Source organism: Pezoporus flaviventris, unplaced genomic scaffold (genome assembly GCF_033815535.1).
Source record: "Pezoporus flaviventris isolate CSIRO_AGI_PZ_B2104156 unplaced genomic scaffold, CSIRO_AGI_Pfla_v1 ptg000255l, whole genome shotgun sequence".
Lineage (NCBI taxonomy): Eukaryota > Metazoa > Chordata > Aves > Psittaciformes > Psittacidae > Pezoporus > Pezoporus flaviventris.
This window is the reverse complement of record NW_026892802.1, coordinates 233,344-254,829: the sequence shown is the minus strand read 5'-3', so window position 1 is coordinate 254,829 and position 21,486 is coordinate 233,344. Positions and strand designations below refer to the sequence as shown.

Here is a 21,486-nt window from a genome sequence, read left to right as displayed (position 1 = left end):
AGCAAAGCCCCGCGGGGGGGGGAGGGGGCAAAGGGGAGGGGGCAAAGGGGGGGTTATTTTGCTGTTTTCTTCTTGGTTTCGCACGTTTTGGGGTCATTTCCTTCACTTTCTGACTCACGAATAGAAAAGACACAAGGCGGCTGCAAATAAATTAAAGAGGATGTGGATGGCAGCGGGATCAGGCCCGGGGAGTGGGGGGGGACACACACGGAACCGGCTCCGACTCGGACACAGTCATGAGTGGGGTTATTGCTGAGACCCGATGCTGTCGTGGCACTGATGGGCCCCGGCGTGGGGGCTTTGGGGTCCCAAAGGGCTCCCAAGGCAAATCCGGTTACACTTGGAGCTGGTTGAGGAATCCCTGCTCCTTGCTGCAGGTGTCCAAGAGCTGAGGAATGGGGAGGATCCCCCCCAGCCCCACAGTGACCAGGACCCACAGGGAGGTTGGGAATAGCGGCAGCATGGTGATGGGATGGGATCAAGGCGGGGAGCGGGGCCGGGGTCACGCAGCTGAAGGCCCCGCTGGTGGCTGCATCCAGCTTCTCCCATCCCAGTGAGGGGCAGATGAACCTCAGCCTCTGCCTGGTACCCAGCGGGATGATGGCAACAATGGTGCTGATGCTGGTGCTCAGCAGCCCTGGTGCCCAGCGGGATGATGGCAGTGACGGTGCTGATGCTGGTGCTCACCGGCCCTGGTGCCCGGTGAATGATGACGGCAGTGATGGTGCTGGCGTTGGTGCTCACCAGCCCTGGTGCCCAGCAGGATGATGGCAGTGACGGTGCTGATGCTGGTGCTCACCAGCCTGGTGCCCAGCGGAATGATGGCAGTGATGGTGCTGATGCTGGTGCTCACCAGCCCTGGTACCCAGCGGGATGATGGCAATGATGGTGCCGATGCCAGTGCTCACCAGGCCTCGTGCCCAGCAGGATGATGGCAATGACAGTGCTGATGCTGGTGCTCACCGGCCCCACTGCCCAGCGGGATGATGGCAATGATGGTGCTGATGCTGGTGCTCACCGGCCCCACTGCCCAGCGGGATGATGGCAGTGATGGTGCTGATGCTCACCGGCCCCGCTGCCCCATGGCCATATTTCCTTCTTGCAGGACCAGCTCCTGCCCCCAACCCCGGGATGCTCCTCAGGACCCCAGCCCCAATCCTGCACAAGAAGTAGGAAAGCCACTGTCCAACCTCATTCCCCTTCCTCAGCCACCGGCACATGGAGGAGCCTGAGCCCATCACCCGGCCCCGGCCTCAGGAGCCCATCCCAGGAACGCCGCCGTGCTCCCTCAGTCCGTGTGAGAACACCCAGAGCCAACCAAAACACAGGGAAAATCAGCAAATGAGGAGCTTGAGGCGGTGGAGAGGTCCTTGGGTCCCAGAGAGGGGCTCCCTGCAACATTCCTCCTGTTTTGCTTCTTTTCCTTCTCTTTTTCCTCCTTTAATTCTCCTTTGGAGTCAATGCTCAGGCCCCACACCGGGCTGCGTGTGAGGACACCTTCGAGAGGTGCAGCCATCGCAGGGAGCACGGCAAAGACCTGGGTCCATGCAGGGTTTGTCCTGATCCCTGGGGAGGGGAAGGGGGGGGGGTTTCCCACTCGTGTCCATGCTTCCAGCTGCAGCCCAATGCATTGTCCACAACCCTGCGGCGGCTCCGCTGCCATCCACGCCGTCCCTCCTTCCTCGGTCCGTCCTGCCGGTTATCCCAGTTGCTTAATGCCATAAACATGAAGTTCACAAATGGAATTATTATTAATAATATTTAGTTTAAGGGCTTTAATACAATAACAGAATTTTAAGTGTTAAGGGGGGGGGGGGGGGGGCTGCGTTCATCCTGGCCGGGGGGGGGAACGGGACGGGGGCTAAGTGGCCGCGTCCCTCTGCTGTGACCTGACCATCTGAAAGATGTTCTGAAAGAGAAGGAAAAGGAGAAGGACATTAAGGAGTGTGGGGAAAACGGGATGGGGGCACCCAATGCAATGGGGGTGTTCGGGGGGGGGGGGGGGCACGGCTCTGCATGGCCCCAGCACTGATGTGATGCTCACCCAGTGCATCCCGAGCTCTAATTCCCCACTGCCTCATCCTGAGCTCCCAGCCCATCACTGGGGGGCAGGAGGGGAGAGGATCTGCTCTTCCCTGTGCCCAGGGCTCCCAGGGCTCCACTGGGACAAGGCAGGTCTAAGAGGAGCAGAGGGGATGTAGATGCTCATTCCTCAATGGGGATTTGCTGTGGCACTGACCGAGGGGCAGGGGTTGGGAAGGGGGGTCCAGGGGAGCCCCCCCTCCACCAAAGCCAAGCTGGGATGATTCCACTGCCCTTCCTCTTGGGAAGCCCCGGAGCTGGGGGGGTCAGGGGGATCCAGCAGCAGATCCCAGCTCCTCCAAAGGCTGCCCCACAGGAAAGTGGCTCAGCCTGAGCCTAAAGGAGGCCAGGAAGGAGGCCAGGAGCCGCGCTGGGAATCAGCTGGATCCCCCCAGCAAGCCCCATTCCCTCCCGGCTCCACGAGCATCCCCCCTCCGGAGAATAACCCAGATTCCACTCGCAAGAGCCAAGCAAAAGGAGGACGGAGCCGGGCCGGGGGGCACTGCTGCCTGCCCCCCCCCCCCCCCCCCCCCACCTCCATGGCACAGCTTCACCAGCATCCCCAACCAGAGCCTGTTCCCTGCAGGAAGCCAGCGCCAGCCCCAAGGGGACCACGAGGATCCCCCCCTGAGCCGGGGGTTCTTTCTCAGCCATCGCTATGAGCAGCATCTGCGGCTTGGGAGGTGAGGCAGCGGCTCACAGAGCACTAAACAGACCTGAAACGCAGCTGCCAGAGTCCATCAGTCTCTTTATTTTACGCTGGGGAGAGGAAATGACCAAGTGACAGGGCAGAAATAGCCCTGACCTGGAAAGAACCTGGGAAGAGCGGCTGGAAACAGCACTGGGGGGGGCCTCACCGTGCCCCCAGGGCAGGTCTGGGGGGTGGAAGCTGTGTTGGTGACCCAGAGCAGAGCCAGGGGCCACCTCCAGGAGCTGCAGCGAGAGGAAGCTCTCGGATGTGTGTAAACTGAACGGGAGAAAGAAATCTATTTCCTTGTCGGGGAAGCGATGGGATGGCGGAGGAGGGAGGAACAACTGCGTTCAGGGGAAGGAAAAGCAATTCCCCTGGTTTCCTGCTCCAGATCCCCCTTCCTAGGGCATGGTGGGGAGCAGCAGAGCCCCAGCCCCAAGGCTCACCCAGAGGACACTGGGGAGCAGCAGCGCTCTGTAAGAGCTCCCTGCTCCTGCAGTGAACCCCTCTCAGCATCCCCAGGCTCTGTAGAGGTGACACCAAACCCGTGCAGCGTGCAGGGTGACACAGAGCAGGGGCAGGGCTGCACACAAAGGCTTCCCCCCCCCCCCTCTTCCCCGAGCAGGGATGTGGGGCTCACCCCATGGCAGCCACAGTGCCTGCAGCTTTCTGCTCTGGGGGCCACCACAGCCCCTCCAGCCATGGGCCCAAGTTCAACCTGAAGCTGGAGCAGGGCACTTGGGCAGCCCCTGGAGGGGCTGGGAGCCCCAGGGCACCACGACGTGTGCGAGCTGCAGGACAAGAGGCTGGTGTCTGCCAAGCCCCTGAAGATCCTTGCCCCATGGCTGGGGAACAAGAACAAAGCCAGAGCCACCAGGATCGAGGCCCTGGTCCTTGAACAGAAGCACAGAGCCAAAGTATTTGTCCCTTCCCTCCCCTCCACCATCCACTGCAGCCTGGTGCTGGGCACCCAAAGGTGGGCAGAGCCCAGCAGATGGGAGAGATGCGAGCCGGTCAGGAAAGAGGTCTGTAAGCTCAGAGCCATGTCCCTGCCATGACAAGCAGCACCTGCGGGTCCCCTCCAAGGAGGAGCCCCTATGGGAGGACACTAAGAGGAGCTGGGTCCTGTCCACATCTACACTAAGAGGAGCTGGGGCAGAGAAGAGGATCACTACATCTGCAGAGAGCGGCCAGACTGGCTCAGAGAGCAGAGGTGCTGTTTGCTTTCAGCCCAATTACCTTGCTGCACATATTGTCTTTACTGCAGTTCCTGTTATCCTTGTCTGCTGCCTCCTCCTCCACCTTGACAGGGAGAAATAAAACGGGGATAAATGAAAAAGCAGAGCTGGGGGGGACACACCGGGAGGAGACGGGGCAGCCGGTGCTGGCAACAAGAACAGGGGTGGGAGGCCAACAAGAGAGCAGAGGCTGGAAGTGGGTGGGTTCTGGGAGCAGGTTTGATGGGAGGAGGCTGAGCAAGGCACCTCAGGCTGGGATTGGGATCCTCGCTGCTCCTCCCAGCAGCTTTGTGCTGGAGGCTCTCACAACCCTTCCTGAATAATTCAGCAACCTGCAGAGTCCCTCTGGAGGAGAGGTTTTGCCATGGATGCTCAGGAGCCAGAGCCTGGGAGCTGCCACCCTGGGCAATCACAGCTCCATGAGGCTCCCAGCACCGGGAAGCACCCTCCACCTACAGAGCCCTGGCCTTTGAGAGCAGCCAGGTACCCCCGAGACCCGGAGCACTGCTCCAAGCTCCCTGGAAAGCACTGGTAAGGACCGGACAGAAACGCTTGCATCAAAAAGCCTCCTGTAAAAGGTGAAGCCGTTCCCTTGCAGTGACGGGTTCTTACCTCCTTCCTCCACTTCAGCTCGCAGAAAACCCGTTCGAAGCACTCGTGCATGTAGTTGAACTGCAAAGGGAAAACGGGAACAGCTCAGAGCGGGAGCGGCTACGGGCTCCTCCTGGTGGCCACCGGCCCCAGGGCTGGAGCACAGGAGCTCCTACGGCTTCCAACGCGGGGTGAGGGGAGAAACAAGCAGGCTCTGGGCTTCAGCTCTGCAAAGCACAGGGGTACTCACATAGGGGGTGAAGATTTTAACCCATCGGGGTTTCTTCTCTCCTCGTGCGTACTCAAAGCAAAAGGCCATTCCCTCCTCGTCCGTGTCCCACCGCTGCATCTCGTCCCATTCGAATGCTATTACCTGGTTCTGGAGGAAGATGAAGCCAGGTGAGGCCAGAGCCCTCTGGGGAAGGGGAGGTGTAGGGCAGATGGGGCAGTGGCTGCCCCGTGCAGCCTTGCAGGAGCTGAGGGAGCAGCTGTGGGAGCGCCTGCTGGCACCCAGAGAGCAGCCAAACCAACCCCTGCTCTCAGACCCACTGCCAGGACCCCTCCGGAGGCTGCTCAGCACCAGAGCCCCGGGGACACGGTGCTGGTGGCAGCAAACCCTCACCTCCAGCTGCCCCTCCTCGGTGCAGGCGTGGAGTTTAAAGTGCTTGATGCTGATGGCTGTGATGACGTGGCCCTTCCGCCGGGAGTCACAGGAGCAGTGGGGGAAGATGATCTCGTTGTAGCCCTCACACGTCCTTAACATGTTTAAATACTGCAGAGGGAAAGAGCAGGTGGTAGAGCCCGAGCCCTGCACCCTCCTTGATCCTCACCTCGGGAATCCCTGGCTTTGCCCCAGCCCAGGGAGGATGCATCCCCTCCATGGGAAGAGGGGGGTGTGTGTGTGTGTGTATGATGGGACAAACCCATTCCAAAGATTCACATCCATCTTTGGTCATGAGAAAGCTACTGGGATGAGCAGAGACCAAAGAGCCACGAGACAAGCCACAGGAAGAAGCATCTCTTTACTGATCCTTCTCGTTAGTTAATAATTCATTGTCTGGGCTCAGCATTGCAGGTGACCCCTTCCAGGGCCCACCCCAGGCCAGGCTCCCAGCAGGGACGGGCTCTGAGGAAGGATTCAACCCAAGAGCAGCCAGGCTGGGGCAGGGGATCCCTCTCGGAGAGCACAGGCGGGTGCAGCGAGTCAGGGAAAGTTCATTTGGTAGCAGCAGCCCTGAGCAACCCAGGAAGTTATTTACAAGGCAGATTCTTGGGCTGTTTGATCTCGGAGCCAAGCCTGCCTGGCAGAGGAGCTCAGGGCAGCCCAAGCCAGGCAGGCTCCCCACAGCCCCCGTGGGCTTTGCTGGGCAGTGCTAAGAGGCAGAACCCCCCCCGACCAGTCGCTGAGCTCTGACACAGGGTTTGCCACCTGGGAGGAATTCTGCCACGCAAAGAATAAAGAAACTAAAGCACCAAAGGGGCAGCAACTTGTGCCCAAAGTGGGCTGGCACCCATTGCCACCCGGCACCTCGGAGCCAGTCTGATGCAGAAAGAGACCTTTAGCTCTCAACTGCAGTCCCTGCAGGGTGAAGGATTGCCACAGCGTGCTCAGCACCTCGTCCTTCGACAGACAACCCACGAGGTTTTCTCGCTGCCTCTTTTGGAGCCGAGTCAATGGGGGATCTTGCCAAGGACAAGCTGCTGCTCAAACGTGCCAGCCACAAGGGGTGGGTTTGGTTCATGCAGCCACCGACCCTCGGGCAGGTCCCAGCCCTCTCCTGGCATTCCCAGCTGTGCTCGCTGCCAGCACCTCCTGTGCTGGGCCCACACCCCCGGCTCTCCCAGCTCCTGCTTTCCAGGAAAGGCTGTGTGCATAGCATGGGTGGGAATGGACCTTGAAGCTCCTCCAGCCCCAACCCCTGCCATGGGCAAGGACACCTTCCACTGGAGCAGCTTGCTCCAAGCCCCATCCAATGTGGCCTTGAACACTGCCAGGGATGGGGCAGCCACAGCTTCTCGGGGCACCCTGTGCCAGCGCCTCCATTCCAGACACAGCATGGCCAGCAGGAAGGAAAGCAAACAGGACAGGTAGGACAACTCACCAGGACCATCTTTCTCTGCTCACACAGCTTCTGTAACTGGTAGGACTTCTCTGCTTTGATGTAGCCTCTCTTGACATCATCAACAGCCTAACCAGAACAAGGGAAAGGAAACCCCGGAGGTCAGGCTCCTGAGTCACACCGCTTTGCTTTCCCTGGCTGGCCCGGAGGCTGCTCTGAACCCAAATCCACAGCCCCAGAAGGTGACCAATGTCCCTGGAGAGGCAGAGGGATGGAGAGGCTCACAGAGGTGGTTCTTTGCATCACTGACTCCTGCCATGAGCCTCTGCCTGCCCTGAGGAGCACAGAGATGCTTAAGCATCTGGGCAGGCTTCGGAAGAATGTCCCCTGGCACCAGAGGATGGGTCTGGAAACGGTGGTACCTGGAATCCTGGGTCTGCCTTCAGGCATAGGCAAGGATAGGCTGGTACAACCCTGCCACTCCAGCTGGCTCCAGCAGAGCAGAGCTGGCTTCTCCCCACTGTGCTGCTGGAGCCTTGGCATGCAAAATGGGCTTTTCCTTCAGGCTGGAGCAGGTACACAGCCACTTCCCTTCGCTCCTCAGCTGCACACCCCAGCAAGGGCTCCTGCCCCTGGCACAAAGCAGCCTGTACAGCTGCCAGCCAGCCAAGAGCCAGCCTAGGAGATCCAAGAATTTGACAGCTTCTATTTTTATTTCACTTTGTACCAGGGGCTGGTACAGGCTCAGCTCAGACAGCGCTGGGACAACGGGTTTGGTGGCGGAGACAGAGCAGGGTTCATCTTACTGAATCCTTTAGCTCTGGGAAGGCGACTTCTCCCAGTGAGAGCAGCAGAGTCCTGCCTCCCATGTAGCTCTGGCATGGCCACAAGCTCACCACAGCACTGCCAAGTCACCCAACCATGGACTTCTACTCCCTAGCAGGCCTGGCTCTCCATGTCACACTCTGTGCCCAGCACACCAAAGGACAGTGGTGCCTGGAGTAGTCCTGAGAGTTGGGCACTCGTGGTGCCTTAACTCCAGTTAAAAAACAGTGGACTTGGCAGCGTTGTGTTACTGGGTGGACTCGATGACCTTAAGGGTGTTTTCCAACCTAAATATTCCTACGATCTTAAGGAGAGCTCCTCACCTGATGGAAGAAGTAGGTGACGGCCAGGTCGTTGTCGTTGAGGAGAACCTCCTCCTCTGTAGTGAAGAGCCATTTCCGGATGGTCAGGCACGTCCCCGGCACAGCCGAGGTGTAGTTCTGCACGTAGAGTTTGTGGGGGAATTCGTTGGGCGCCAGTTTGCGCACTGGAAAAAGCACAGGACAGGTTAAGTGCGCTGCCGGCATCACCGGCTGCGGCTGCAGCCAGACGGGAGCGGGAGCCAGCTCTGCCCCAAGGCTCTTTCTTCCCTGCCCTCATCAAACCCAGCTTTGCCCCAACGCCCACTTCCACAGCAGCAGACTCTGAGCCCCACCGGTCCCCTGCAGTCGCCTCTGTTGCGTGAGGCTGAGCTCCTCTGCCTGCTGAGATTGCAGTGCGGCTCTGGAGCATCAGCACAACAGCCCAGCTCCATCCCTGCGGTGCACAGGGAGGTCCTGCCTTAAGGCTGAGCATCACAGTGGCCCTGGACCTATGCACCCTTGCAGTATGAGGGACTGGAGAAGGTCCCACCCTGGACAAACCCTGCTGCATTGCTGAGCCAAGCTGCAGGCCCTGTTCGAACACTGACTGTGTTCAAACCTGCATTACCCAACTGTGATGGACAAGAGATGAGTGCCCGTGCACCACCTTCACCAGGCAGGGACATGGCCACTATCTTACTGCAGATGGAGCTTATGGTTTCCTGTGAGTGCAGCCAGACAGGAATAAACGTGGATGTTCACAGCAAGTGTCCACAAAGCACAAGCCATAAGGGTGAACCTGAGTTCCCCCTTGCAGGAATGAGCAATTCATAACTCCAGTTGGAGGCTGGCACTGTAAAAGCTTCCTCAGGGACTGTGCCAGGTATTCCAACTTCAGGCTCCCCAACAGCCCTGTGTGGCCTCCACAACAAAACCCAAAGCATGTTGAGCCTTCAGCCCTGGACTTCTCTCCCCATGACGTGCCCTGCTCTGACACACCAGCACCCCGTGACCCTCACCGAGTGACGCAGACCCGGTGGCAGCTCTGTGATGCCAATGGCTTTGCAGGAGGCTGGTGAGCTCGGCTGCCCTGGGGTCAGCCTCTGCATGCAAACCCAGCCTGCTCTGCAGGATGAGTCAGTTGAGGAGGGCTTTAAGGAGCTAAAAATTGCCCTGGCTCTTCAGCCAGAACCTTGTGAGCGTGAGGAACAGCCCCAGAAATCTCTTCCTACAAGGCACAGTTTGCTGTAACAACAGGATGAGTTTGAGGCACACAGAGATGACAAGCCAGAAGTGAAGTTACCCAGCTGGGAATGAGAAACGCACTTGGCTTAAAACCCAGCACAGGGGAAAAAGAATTAGACACAAACCAACCACTACACCCATTCTGTGGTGTGACCGCGACGTCTTGGCCTCTCTACAGCTTCAGTGAATGCAAGTGGGTGAAACCAGAGGCTGCTGTGGCCAGGAATCTGAACAGCAGCCAGAAGACCCCAGCGTGTGCTGGGCTGAGGGATGGCAATTACTTCAGTGCCAAAACGATCGCCTGGAATCCCACAGCCAAGCCTCAAATACCATCAGGATTTAAGCACGGAAGGAGAGATGAGCAGCTGAGATCAGGACTCCTGGTTGTGTGAGTAGAGGTAAGACCTAACAGAGTGCTGGCACTGCAGAGCTTTCTCCTCAGTGGCTCGTCAGCACCGCAGGGATTAGAAGACTCACCGAAGGAGTGATTGATCACTTCAAACAAGGCAAAGTAGTTTGCAGTAATACTGTCCATCCCAACCTTGGCAGCCACAGCCTGCAGGGCAAAGGGGCAGGAAAACGGGGTGAGCAAAAGAGGAGCCTGCTCCAGGGCAAAGTCAGCTTCATACACGTTATTCCCAAGTATTCCCCAACCCAAGGCATTAGTGCAGTGCTGACTGAAGTCAGTTCTCCTTCGTCTTCCACTTAAAGTACTGGGCTCCAGCTGCTTGCAAACCCATAACGTGGCACTGCCCTTAACCTCCAACTTGCTGTCCTGCCACAGAGACCCATGTGTTGCTGACACACTCCAGCAGTGCTCAGAGCCACCCACCAGCTCTGAGATCCTATCAGTGAAAACTAACTCAGTGCTGGCTCTGTCCTTGCAGCTGAGCTGCCAGTGGAAACACTGCTTCAGCACGGCCTAAGGTGAGAGTTTTCCACCATCCCCATCCTCCCTGTACAGCAAAGCAGCATCACTTGTGCCCAGTGGCACTGGAGAGGAACAGAGAGAAGCAGGCAGGTGCCCAGTTAATGTCTGAGTTGTTTGCCTTCATTGGGAGATCAACACAAGGGGCTCACCTGGTACACCTGGTCTGTCGTGCTGTTCTTCTTGACTCGTACTGTCACGGCTGTGATGTCTGGTAACGCCACCCGGAGCTCCACATCCGAGACACCGTTGTAGTTCTGAGGGAGGGAGAAACCAGCATCACCCCCCCTGAGCTCTGTAGACCATTGACTGCCTCACGTCGGCTCATTAAAATCCAACCCCCAGCTGCTCTGCTGGAATCCCATTGCAGCCTGCACCAGAGGAATTGTGACAGAAGGAAGAGGTGAGCTCTGCTCCGATCGGGAAGCTGAGCAAACTGCTCCAGACCATGATGGGCTCGAGTTTTCCATGCAGGGGACATGGCAGCTCCATGCACCCCAGAAAGGATGGAAAGAGAACAAGAGCTGAAGGGCAAACAGCAACTCACTGCTGCCTCCTGCAAGTCACACAAGCTGTGCTCAGAGTGCCTGCTGCTTCTGGACAAAGGCTGATGAATGCCAACAGCTCCTGAATGTGAAGCTCCCTGGGCTGCCATCAGCAGGAGACCAGCAGGGAAGTCACCAAATGCAGGTTGGTTTTGCAGGGTCTCCCCTGGCAAAAGCCAGGACACGCACAAAGGCCATGGGGCTGCCTCTATCCAGCTTCCCCAAGCGCTCTCAGCCTCTGCAACAGAGAAGGTGAAGGCAGAGCTTTGGTGCCTCCATCCCTACCTCGTCCGACTCCGACAGGAACTCCTGCATGATGTCGCTCTCCCCAATGACACGTATGGAACACACTGCAAGACAGAGAGCACAGGTCAGTGGGGAGCCACGGGGATGGGGGACCTTCCCCTGCCAGCACTGACCCAAAGGTGACGTGGAAACAACAACAGTGTGACGCAAGGCTGGTATCTCCAGCCCCAGAAACCTCAGAACAGAACGCTGTGTGCTGGTGGAGGGCACTGCACAGGTCCTGTTACCCCGCAGCTACACTTCAGGGTAGGGTAACACTTCATCCATGGAATCCAATCCAGCTACAAAGGAGCTTCTTTCCCTCCCGGGTGAAGAAGGGTCCGGGACCCCCATGGCAGATCCCCCTGAGGGTTCCTACCTTTCTCCAGGTACTCCTCCAGCCCTCGCCGCCGCGCATCCAGCTGCTGCTCCGACAGGGAGAAGGGCCACTTCCCCGGCAGGCGCGGGAAGGTGAAGTTGGCGAATTCCCGTTTCAGGTTCTGGTGCAGGATGGCGAATTCCCGGTACCGCTTGGAGCAGAGCTGCCGGCCCGCCATGTAAACGTTGTACACCTGCAGGAGGAGAGGAGCTGCCCGCTCGCTGCCCTGTTCCCAGTCCCTTCTCCTCCCTGCCCACCCCGCTGAGGGACGCGCAGCTCCCTGGCTCTGGAGAAGACGGACAGAGCCCACCCAGCAGAGGGAAAACCTGGGGTGGCCGTGGGGAGGGCTGTGCTCCTAACAACAAGCAGTTATCTGCGGGATAATGCTGCTCTTGTGGCAGCCTCCTGGCTCTGCCAGTCGCTGCCTGAAGCTCGGGGCCAGCTGGGGCTCTGCTGTCCCTCACTGCACGCCTGGTGCTGGCGACACATGGGCACCGCACAGCCAGGCTGAGCAAGGAGCCAAGCAAGGCCAGGCGGACCGAGAGGTTAAGGACACCCCACCATGCTGCACGAAGACACGGTGCTGCAGATGAGGGGCTCTGCCCAACCTGCTTTGGGTCCCTCTCCAGCCACAGCCATTCCCGATGAGGCAGAACCAACCTCAAGCCTCAAGGATGCACCTGTGCCAGGTACATGCTGACAGCTCCCATTACCCAGGAAGTGCCAGCCTCCCCAGCAGAAGAGGCAGGGGACCCAAAGGAAAAAAGACTCTTCACAGCCATTTCCCCCAACATTCCCTAAAGGGAAAAGTGCTGGAGATGGGAAGCTGTGCTTCAGGACATCTGTTCCCTTTCCTTGTACATCTACCACAGATGTCCCTCACACTTGGTGTAAAACAGGAGACACAAATACAAAAGCTTATACGAACACAACAACAACTTCTTCCTACATAATCTTCACGGGAGATGAGGCTAATCAAAAGCCTCTCAGGGCTCGGTTATCCCTTTGCAGCTGAGAATGAGGGCAGGCAAGCCCCAACCAGGCAATGTCACCAGCAGGCAGTGTAAGCGAAGGCAAAGAGAGCACTGCCACCGACTGTCCCTCCCAGCTCCAGGCCACTCCAGCCGAGCTCATACTGACCACAAACTTCTCGCCGTTCTGCTCCACGTGCTTGTAGGTGGGGATGGAGATGGGCACGGCCTGCTTCTCCGTGTAGTCATAGAAGGACTGGCCCAAGGAGTCGTCGCTGGGATCCAGGTTATCCGCCTCGTGGGGAGGCACCGACAGCACCGTCAGGATTAACTCCTTCTCTCCCGCGCGGATCAGGTCCACCACTTGCTTGTGTGTGGCTCCTTCGACGTTCACCCCGTTCCTGTGAGGGGGGAAAGAAGGAAAGCCGTGAGCAAGGGCGAGGTGATGGCAGAGCCTTCCAACCAGCCAGGACCAGCCCAGAGATCCTCAGAGCTGAGGATGCCTCAGAGAGGATGCCTCCAGTCTCAACAGCTCCACTTCCACTCTGGTCTGAACTTCCCTGCTTTCCCCTTCTGATGCCTACAGACCCAGCTCGCGCTTCTCTCACAGGTTCACAGTCACCCTTGACTATTTAAAACAAGTTTTGCAGGTGTTACCATTCCTCAGTGGAGGAAGCAGGAAAGCAAGACCCTTCCTCAGCTGAAGGGAGCACAGAGCTGGGGAAGAAAACACTGCAGGAACACCTCCTGACCCTCCACAGCTTCGAAGCCAACGGGGATCTCCCTAAACCCGAACTGAAGATTCCAGGTGAATGAGGATGACAAAGGAGACAGAGAGGCTTTGAGAGCAAAAGGAAGTGATTTCGGGAGCTGGCGCTCCCATCCACCAGGATACAGCACGCAGGCACAGCTACAGGTTGGGCAGAGAAGAGATTCAGAGCAGCCCTGAGAAGGACTTGGGGGTGCTGGTCAATAAGAAACCGAACATGAGCCGGGTTCAGTGTGCACTCGCAGCCCAGAAACCAACCGTGTCCTGGGCTGCATCCAAAGGAGCGTGACCAGCAGGTCATGGAGGTGATCCTGCCCCTCTGCTCTGCTCTGGTGGGACCTCACCTGGAGCATTGTGTGCAGTTCTGGGGTCCTCAACATAAAAAGGCCATGGAACTGTTGGAACAAGTCCAGAGGAGGCCACGAGGATGAGCAGGGGCTGGAGCACCTCCTGTATGGAGACAGGCTGAGGAAGTTGGGGCTGTTCAGCCTGGAGAAGAGAAGCTGCGGGGAGACCTCAGAGCAGCTTCCAGTGTCTGAAGGGGGCCTATAGGGATGGTGGGGAGGGACTCTTCATTAGGGACTGCAGTGACAGGACAAGGGGTAACGGGTTCAAACTGAAACAGGGGAAGTTTAGATTGGATCTAAGGAGGAAATTCTTCCCTGTGAGGGTGCTGAGGCACTGGAATGGGTTGCCCAGGGAGGTTGTGAATGCTCCATCCCTGGCGGCGCTCAAGGCCAGGCTGGACAGAGCCTTGGGTACCCTGGTTTAGTGCGAGGTGTCCCTGCCCATGGCAGGGGGTTGGATCTGGATGATCTTCAGGTCCTTTCCAACCCTAACTATTCTATGATGCTATGATTCTAACAGCACACCTGCTCTGGTGCAGCGGGAAAGGGATGCACGTTCACTCCAGTTGTAGGCAAACGGCTCTGAACCAAGTTCAAACCCTCAGGGCTTTGCTCCCACCAGTGGCCAGGACACCTCCGTGGGCCAGTCCTGCCTCAGGAGGGAAGGATGAAGGCAGGCGAGGGCAGTCACTGCCCCACGCTCGGCCTCGGGCCCATCTCCAGGCAGTGGCAGGCAGAGCCCTGTCAGCTGCAGCCCGGCTCTGGATGACCCACGCTGCAGGATGTGCTGCCCTGGCTGCGGAAGTCAAGGCTGGGTTTCAGTCACCCAGCCCCAGCCAGGCTGGAGCGAGCTCCTCAGCTGGAACTTCCCATCAGCGAAGACCTCAGACCCTGCAGCTTCCCCTCTGCCAGCAGACCAAGAGCCAGCGCGCTGCCGGCTTCCTCCTCTTCCTCTCCTGCACCTTCCTCAGGCCACCCACTGACACAAACCCTGGCAGGGGACAAGGCCAAGACCTCGGGCTCCCAACAGTAAGACTGCCATGAGCCACTTCATTCACAAACCCCGGTCACCACAGCAACTCAGTGGGAACCATATCCCACAAGGAAAGGGAACGGGAAGCATCTACACAGGAGCAAGGAACAGCAGGAGAGGTGAGGGGAGCGCTGCTTGTGTGGGATCCGAAAGCCAAATCACCCTCCCCAAGCCAGCAGGGCAATGGGGTACTTTGCTCCTCAAGCTTCTGCCTCCATTTGGAGTTGGAGAAACGATGCAGGCATCACCAACACCCTTCCAGGGGACACACACGCTCCCAGGAGAGCACTGCTGAGCTGCTGGGTCGCTCTGGACCTCACCGAAAGGAGGTTCAGATACAACAGCAGCAGATGACCGGGTCCAACCCTTCCCTCCAGGAACAAGGTCCCACAGACAGCACCCGGATCTGTGTAGAACAGGAAGCAGAGGAGAACTCTGCAAACTGCTGCAGGATGGAGACCACAGCCAGGCACACGCAGCCTCCAGCAAGGCCTGCCAGGCTTCAGCAGCACTTGAAGAGCAGCTTCGAGATCCCTTCTCTTGGCAGTCCATCACTTAACGTGGAGATGGTTACACCAGGAGCCCAAGGTTCCATCACCTTCCCCTGCAGCCTCCTCCCCTCGGCACTTGGCTTCCTCTTGACCTCGCTGGGACATGAGCTGCCTGCAGGAGAAGCTCCAAAAGACCCTGCTGAGGGGCAGAGGAGCCTGGAGCCTGCTCAGCGCGACGAGGTCAAAAGCATCTTTGAGATGGGTTCCCAAGACAACCCCAGACCTGCTGCCTCCTCCAGCGCCGTGCAGGGAACGTCTCGCCCAGTGTCTGTGCTCGAAGCCCTGGACACCTATGGAGTGCTCTCGGCAGGGACAGGGACTGCTGGCAACCACCAGGACACTCCTAGGATGAAGCACGTGCTCCACACAGCAAAATTCCCCATCCTGCCAACGCTAATGAGCAACATCCCCAAGACACAGGGAAGAACAGTTCACTTCTCCAATTTGTGCACCAAATGACTCATTTTCTGCAAAGACTTCTTAAAATCTCCCAACTCTCTGTCTGTCAAGAGATGACAAGGAAATTTACTGCAAGAAAGCCTACAATAAGCTTCCTGGAGATTAAGACCATGGCCTGTCTTTGTGCTCGGTTCAAAGGAAAAACACCCTAGAAACTACTGAAGTCATGGTCAAGGCTTTGCTTTTGAGCAGGCTCCTCCAGCCATCCCATGCGACCGGGGCCACCATGGCAAAGCACAGGTTGGAGCCCAGCCTGCAGCCAAGGCAGGACCAGCAAAGGAGGAAGAGACCCAGCAGCAAGGGCAGCCTCGAGGCCAGGTGGTTGTGGGCACAAATCTTCCTCACCCCAAACCCTGCCACAGCCACAGCAGCATCTCCCCATCTCTGATGGGAGAGGCAGGGAAGCAGCCTTCCTCCTTTACAGCAAAGTATACACACCCTGCCCAGTACCATTCCACCTTAAAGAACCCCAGGAAGAAACGGGTGTAGCTCCAGCAACCTCTCCTGGTTCTCGGCCAGAGGAAGGGCTCCATCCTCCAGCCCCATCTGCACAGAAGCCTCTTGGAACGTTTTTGGGGCGTTTTAAGGTACAGTTTTACATGCATGGCTCTGGCAAACAGCAAGAGAGCTGCTCACCCCATCAATGATCACCGCTGAAAGAAGACAAAGCTTGGTAGCAGCTCCCAGGGTGAAACCCTAAATACTACTGAGGAGCAACCAAGCACTGATTCTGTTGGCAGGAAGCTGTTAGTCCTGCTGAGAAAGGACACTTCAGAAGCCAAATCTGTACCAAATCCACTCTGGAAACTCAGAAGCAGTTAAATGCAATCAGCTTCTACACCAGCAATAGCAGACATGATCTAGGTCAAGGTCTCTTTGGGTTTTCCTTCCCTGAGCCACTTGAAACCACCAGCAATGGCGAGGGCAAGCCCCGTGCCAGCAGGAAGCTGGACTCGATGCGTAACCTTCCCACCACCACGCAAGCAATGACTTTTCCCTGTTCCTTTTGCAGACCCAGGTTCTCCCCGGCTCAGTTCATTCAAGTTCCAGCCTGTGACAGGAGCTTTGGTTTCCCACAGAGCTCTGAGGAACACCAGCGAGCCCTCAGGGATGCTGCAGACCCCACGCTGCAGACCACTGGCATGAGCCACTGCTCCAGAGATGCCAGGGAAGAGCCCGCAGGGTCTCAGGCTCCAGCTCATCCCAGGCCTGCAGTGCAGATATCCACAAAGCTCCTCCATGATGTTTCGGTCTGGAGCTGGCATTCTGCAGACACAGGTTTGAATCCCAGTAAAAGGAATCTCTCCTCCTTGTACTTCATCTGTCGCTGCTTCCTCAGACTGGTGGATAAGGAAGGGAAATGGGGATACAAGAAAAGCCACCCCAAAACACGAGGCACCAATGTCCAGCACATCCCCATCAGGAGCCATCTGAGCATTTCCTATGGGCACTGGCCCCCGTTTGCTTCATTGCCTTGAGCTGACCAAAGCAGGAGCAGAGACCACAGAAATGGGTTTAAACTCCTCCGGCTTCAGCCACGGCTCCCGTTCCTCAGCACACACAGAATTCCATTGAAACACGCTGCAGAAGTTAAAGCAGGGGAGATGAAAAGGCTCCTGCCTTTATCTAATTGTGGGCTTAATGGAAAACCCAGCGCACAAGGGTTCTTCATTTACCCACTGCTGGTATCTCACAAGAAAGAGACGACAGAGCCGCAGTGCTTCGCTCCAGCACAGCGAGCACCGGCTCAGAGGTGCCATCAGGAGACCCCAATTCTCATCTAGACCCTTAACTGCAGCCCTGCTCGTAACGGGGGGAGATGCTGACCCATGGTAAGGCTCCAAAAACGTGTGCAGGGAAGCAAAGAGAGAGCTGGGAAAAGCTGGGGGGGGGCAGAATTTGGGAATGCCACCCGGAAGACGGTGCGGTTAAGAGGTGGGAAGAGGAAAGACACCCATCAGCTGGTGATTAGATGGATCCTTCCAGGCTTTTCCAAAGCAGAATCAGCTTTTTCTGTCCCAAGTCAATACATAAAATGAGACTTTAGACCAAGAGGAGATAAAGAGTTCAATCTCTTGAGGAAAATGCCTTTTCCCAGCCGCTCCCCATGAGGGACAGGGAGAAGCTGCCTCCAGTGCAGTTATTCCACCAGGACTCGTGTGAGGGGTTCAGCCCTTCCCTGCAAGCAGTGGGTGCTGCCACCACTTCAGCCATTTCTCTGGTCCACAAGTGATGAGGACCAACCCCCTGGCTGCCCCCGAGCCACTGGGATGGGAGCAGCGACGCTGAACCCATCCCTCCTGTATCCCTCTTGCGCCGGTGCTCCTGAGCCCAACAGGGCAAACGCAAGGAAGCTTTTCTTCCCTGTCAAGATTAGTTATGATTGTCATTCAGGGTGATAATCAAGAACGAAATTAGCTTTCATTGTGTGTCTCCAATGCCCTCAACACCCACAAACACACTACGAGCTAAGGAGATTAGAGGGCACACCACAGCTGCACCGCAGAACCAGCCTGTGAAGGGAAGAGGCCTGAGCTGGGCGCAAGGGACGGGCAAGAAGGGTGGCAAGAAGGGACTTTGTGGTAGGCACAGGACTAAATAAACCCTTCAGGCCACATCTGGCATGTCCTCTGGGGTGGGATGGGGACTGGGAAGAGGGCTGTGCAGAGGAAAACCACGCTCCCATTACTGCGGCCAGAGCTGTCCGTGTCCTGCAGCACCACACACGTCCAAAGCGAGCTGGGGAAGAGATGCGGGACGAGAGATCCCATGGACACATCCCTATGTGCCAACCACCCCATCGCCCTGCAGCAGCACCCTCAGGAATTCCATCAAGGAACTGCAACGGAACAATCCCAGCTCTCAGGCTCTTGCTCCAAAAAACCTCTCTCCCAGACCAGGCTGCTGGGAGCTGCAACCAAGATCCCGCTTGGAAACCCAGAGAACACCCAACTGCAGCCATCAGCACTCAGACACAGCCCGAGAGCTGCAGAGGCGCTGAGCAGGCACCGGCTCCCCCAAGAGCCCTAAGACCTGCAACCTGGGACCACGGAACCGGGCACGGATGGAGCAGCACGGGGACGGCTGCGCCGGGGCAGCAGCGGCCGCGCCGCCCCCACCATTGTGCACAGGGTGCATGGTGAGAGGAAGGGAAATCGTGGCTATTTTTGGCTCTTGGTTGATTGTTTTCTGCTCCCAGCTCCCAACGGCGCCGGGATTCACTGGCAGGACCTCACTGGAGCCGGGGAGAAGGAGCGTGCTCGTGGCAGGCACGGGGTCTTCACGCGCCCAAGCGTGGCTGCACCATGCGGTGGTCCTCAGGCCCATCCGCGCAGCCAGGTTAACCAAATGCAGGGCTGGTATCGGGAACGGGCCGGAGCCAACCTGGCAGCCCGACAAGAGACAATGGGCAAAATGAAAAGCGACTTCTCCCAGGAGATGAGAAGCGGCAGATAAAGCAAGAGGAAATCCCCCATCCTTCCGCCACTGCGGCTCCCTGCGGCACAGGGGGAAGCCAGGGGGGCAGAGAGCAAGCATCCCTCATGCCCAGCATTAACCAGCACTATCCACAGGTATCCTCTTTGTTTGGCCACAGACTGAAGGTCAGGCGCAGCCAAGACGCCAGCACCCAAGCCCTGACTCCAGCACCAGCCTCAAACCCCACCTCTGAGCTCAAACCCTGCATAGCAAGTGCTCTTCCAGAGCGGGCATGAGGGAGAACTCCTTGCCGCACATCCCAAGTGCTCCCCTGGCCAAGAACCGCTCTTCTCTCAAGCAGATCCTCCAGATGCAGAACTCACCCCCTGAACGGTTCTCTTCTGCACACAGAGAGCGAAGCGTGAAGCATTTGGGTCACACAGGAGAGCCCCATCCCGGCGCTGACCCCGACGGGGCACGGGCAGCTCTAGGCACAGCCCAGCCAGAACAGAGCCTCGCTGCTGGGCTCAGACACATGCTGCTGTCCTTCACACACTGCAGCCTGCAAAGACTGGCAGCAAAGCATTCCTGCTGCTATGAAAGCCCTGTAATTAATAAGTAATTGAACTTAACCAACTCAGCATGAAGTACAACCACGTAGGGATCAGGAGGCATCCGCAGCTCGGCAGGGGCAGAACCAGCCCCAGGAACCACAGGATGAAGGGGAACATCCTGAGGCCACGGAAGAGATTCAACCAGTGTCACTCCATAAACTCCACAAAGCTGAAGGGTTCCGGAGGGGAACACGAGTTTCAACACAACCAAAGCGTTCCCATGGGAAGATGCTTCCATGACAATTCCCACTGTCCAGGACAGTGCTGGACATCCCGAGGTCCCAGTGACCGAGAGGGATTAATCCCAAGCAGCCGGGTCCATCCGGAGCGTGTTTCCATCCCTGCTGCCAGGCCACCAGCTCCAGCCAGCACCTCCCACAGGGTCCCTTGCCCACCCCAGGAGGGTCTCAGTGCAGGCGGAGGGGGGGTTTGCACCCTCGCACCCCTCTCTGGGAAGGCACCCCCAGCCCAGCACCAGGTTCTGACAGCCACAGGCCCTTCCCTTGTTCTTCAACCCCTTCCTTCCAGCCCCCCCCCTTTCCCATCTCCAAACCTGCTTCCCCTCCTTCGCAGGGATCTCTCCTGGGAAGAGCTTTTCCCCAGGAGCTCTGCATCCTCCCCCCCCAAGCAAACTTCCCCCATGGCCACCCCATTCCCTGACAGGGAGGCAGAGCCATGGACACGACTCCTCCTGCTCTGCAACCCGGGGGATGCCCCCACAAACAAAGGGGTGGGGAAGCTCTTCCAAGGATGAGGTGGTGACAGGGAGCCCAGATTCACCCGCCAAGAGAGGGGCTGTGACCCTCTGTCCCCTGCAAAGGCGATCCCCTGAGTGCATTGCCCCCCCAGACATGGAGGTGTCCCTCCGACCCCTTAAGGGCTCCCAGTGAGAGGAACCTGGCTCAGCCCCCCTATAAAGACCTCCCTAAGCCCTCAGGGGAAAACAACCACGCCAAGCCCCCCCCCCCCCCCAGTGACCCCCAAAGCGCCTGGGCAGAACCTCCGCAGGGCCCCCCCCAAAAAGCCCCTGGTGAGAGAGGAACAAACGAGCCCCCCACCACCTGCTGAAGTCCACACCCCCCCATAACACCCCCTCACACCTCCCCCCCCCGTTCCCAACCTCGCTCCCCATTACAGCTCCCATTCGGCCCCCTCCAAGCCCGCAGCGAGGCTCAGCCCCCTCAGGCACCCCCCTCCCGACTTCCCCCTTCAACGAAGGGGGCGGCAGCGGGGGCGCGGCCCCCCCGTACTCACACCTCCAGGATGCGGTCCCCCTTGCGCACCCCGGCGCGGTCGGCAGCCCCGCCGCCCAGCACGGCGCTGACATGCTGCAGCGGGGCGTACAGCTCGCCGTTGATGCTCCGCAGCTGCCCGCCCTCGCTCACTTGACCGCGGACGTTGAAGCCGTAGCCGGACTCCGATTTGACGATGCGGACGACGCGGGGACCGCCGGGGCCCACCGGGGCCCCCTCCCCGCCGCTGTCCCGGGGCGGCGCCGCCGAGCGCGGCCGCGCTTCGCCCTCCTCGTCCGCCATCTTGGCGAGCAGCGCCCGGCCGGGCCGTCACGCGACCGCCGCCGCCGCGCCGGCCACCGTACGGCACCGCCCCCTCCCGGCCCGCAGGGGATGACGGGAAGTGTAGTTCAGACCAGCCCCATTGCCGCCTCCCGCGGGGGACGCTGGGAACTGTAGTCCGGCGCGGGGGCTCATGGGAGTTGTAGTGCTGCCGCCATGGTGACGGGCACGGCCCTGAGTGCGCTGGGACCCAGAAACCGAGCGAACCTTGGGCTGCACCGAAAGGAGCGTGAGCAGCAGTCATGGAGGTGGATCCTGCCCCTCTGATCTGCCCCGGTGAGACCTCACCTGGAGCATTGTGTGCAGTTCTGGGCTCCTCAACATAAAAAGGACGTGGAACTGTTGGAACAAGTCCAGAGGAGGCCACGAGGATGAGCAGGGGCTGGAGCACCTCCTGTATGGAGACAGGCTGAGGAAGTTGGGGCTGTTCAGCCTGGAGAAGAGAAGCTGCGGGGAGACCTCATAGCAGCTTCCAGTGTCTGAAGGGGGCCTATAGGGATGCTGGGGAGGGACTCTTCATTAGGGACTGCAGTGACAGGACAAGGGGTAACGGGTTCAAACTGAAACAGGGGAGGTTTGG

General features: G+C 58.5%; 2 protein-coding genes across 3 annotated transcripts in view; one reads left to right on the top strand and one right to left on the bottom strand.

Moving 5' to 3' along the window:
- The window catches only part of PSMB4 (proteasome 20S subunit beta 4), a 71,753-nt gene that overhangs the window by 20,114 nt on the left and 30,153 nt on the right, over positions 1–21,486 (top strand). The window lies entirely within an intron of this gene.
- Positions 1,746–20,916, bottom strand: SNX27 (sorting nexin 27). Of its 2 annotated transcripts, XM_061442885.1 has the most exons (13): positions 20,587–20,916; positions 12,312–12,543; positions 11,172–11,364; positions 10,793–10,857; positions 10,115–10,219; positions 9,512–9,590; positions 7,811–7,974; positions 6,705–6,791; positions 5,225–5,374; positions 4,853–4,981; positions 4,624–4,683; positions 4,013–4,075; positions 1,746–1,909 (listed from the first exon to the last, which is right to left on the bottom strand). In XM_061442885.1, exons 1-13 carry the CDS (start codon positions 20,865–20,867, stop codon positions 1,862–1,864), a joined length of 1,656 nt encoding a protein of 551 aa, XP_061298869.1. In that variant the 5' UTR covers positions 20,868–20,916; the 3' UTR covers positions 1,746–1,861. The 2 variants fall into 2 exon arrangements, with proteins under 2 accessions (XP_061298869.1, XP_061298871.1); XM_061442887.1 differs by lacking the exon at positions 4,013–4,075 and having other exon boundaries at positions 20,587–20,915.

Excerpts from the sequence above, each read along its gene's own strand:
- SNX27 (XM_061442885.1), bottom strand. The coding sequence starts at position 20,867 with ATGGCGGACGAGGAGGGCGAAGCGCGGCCGCGCTCGGCGGCGCCGCCC. Across the intron at positions 9,591-10,114 it reads CGACAGACCAGGTGTACCAG|GCTGTGGCTGCCAAGGTTGG; the intron begins GTGAGCCCCTTG and ends TTTGCCCTGCAG. Across the intron at positions 5,375-6,704 it reads AGCAGAGAAAGATGGTCCTG|TATTTAAACATGTTAAGGAC; the intron begins GTGAGTTGTCCT and ends TTCCCTCTGCAG.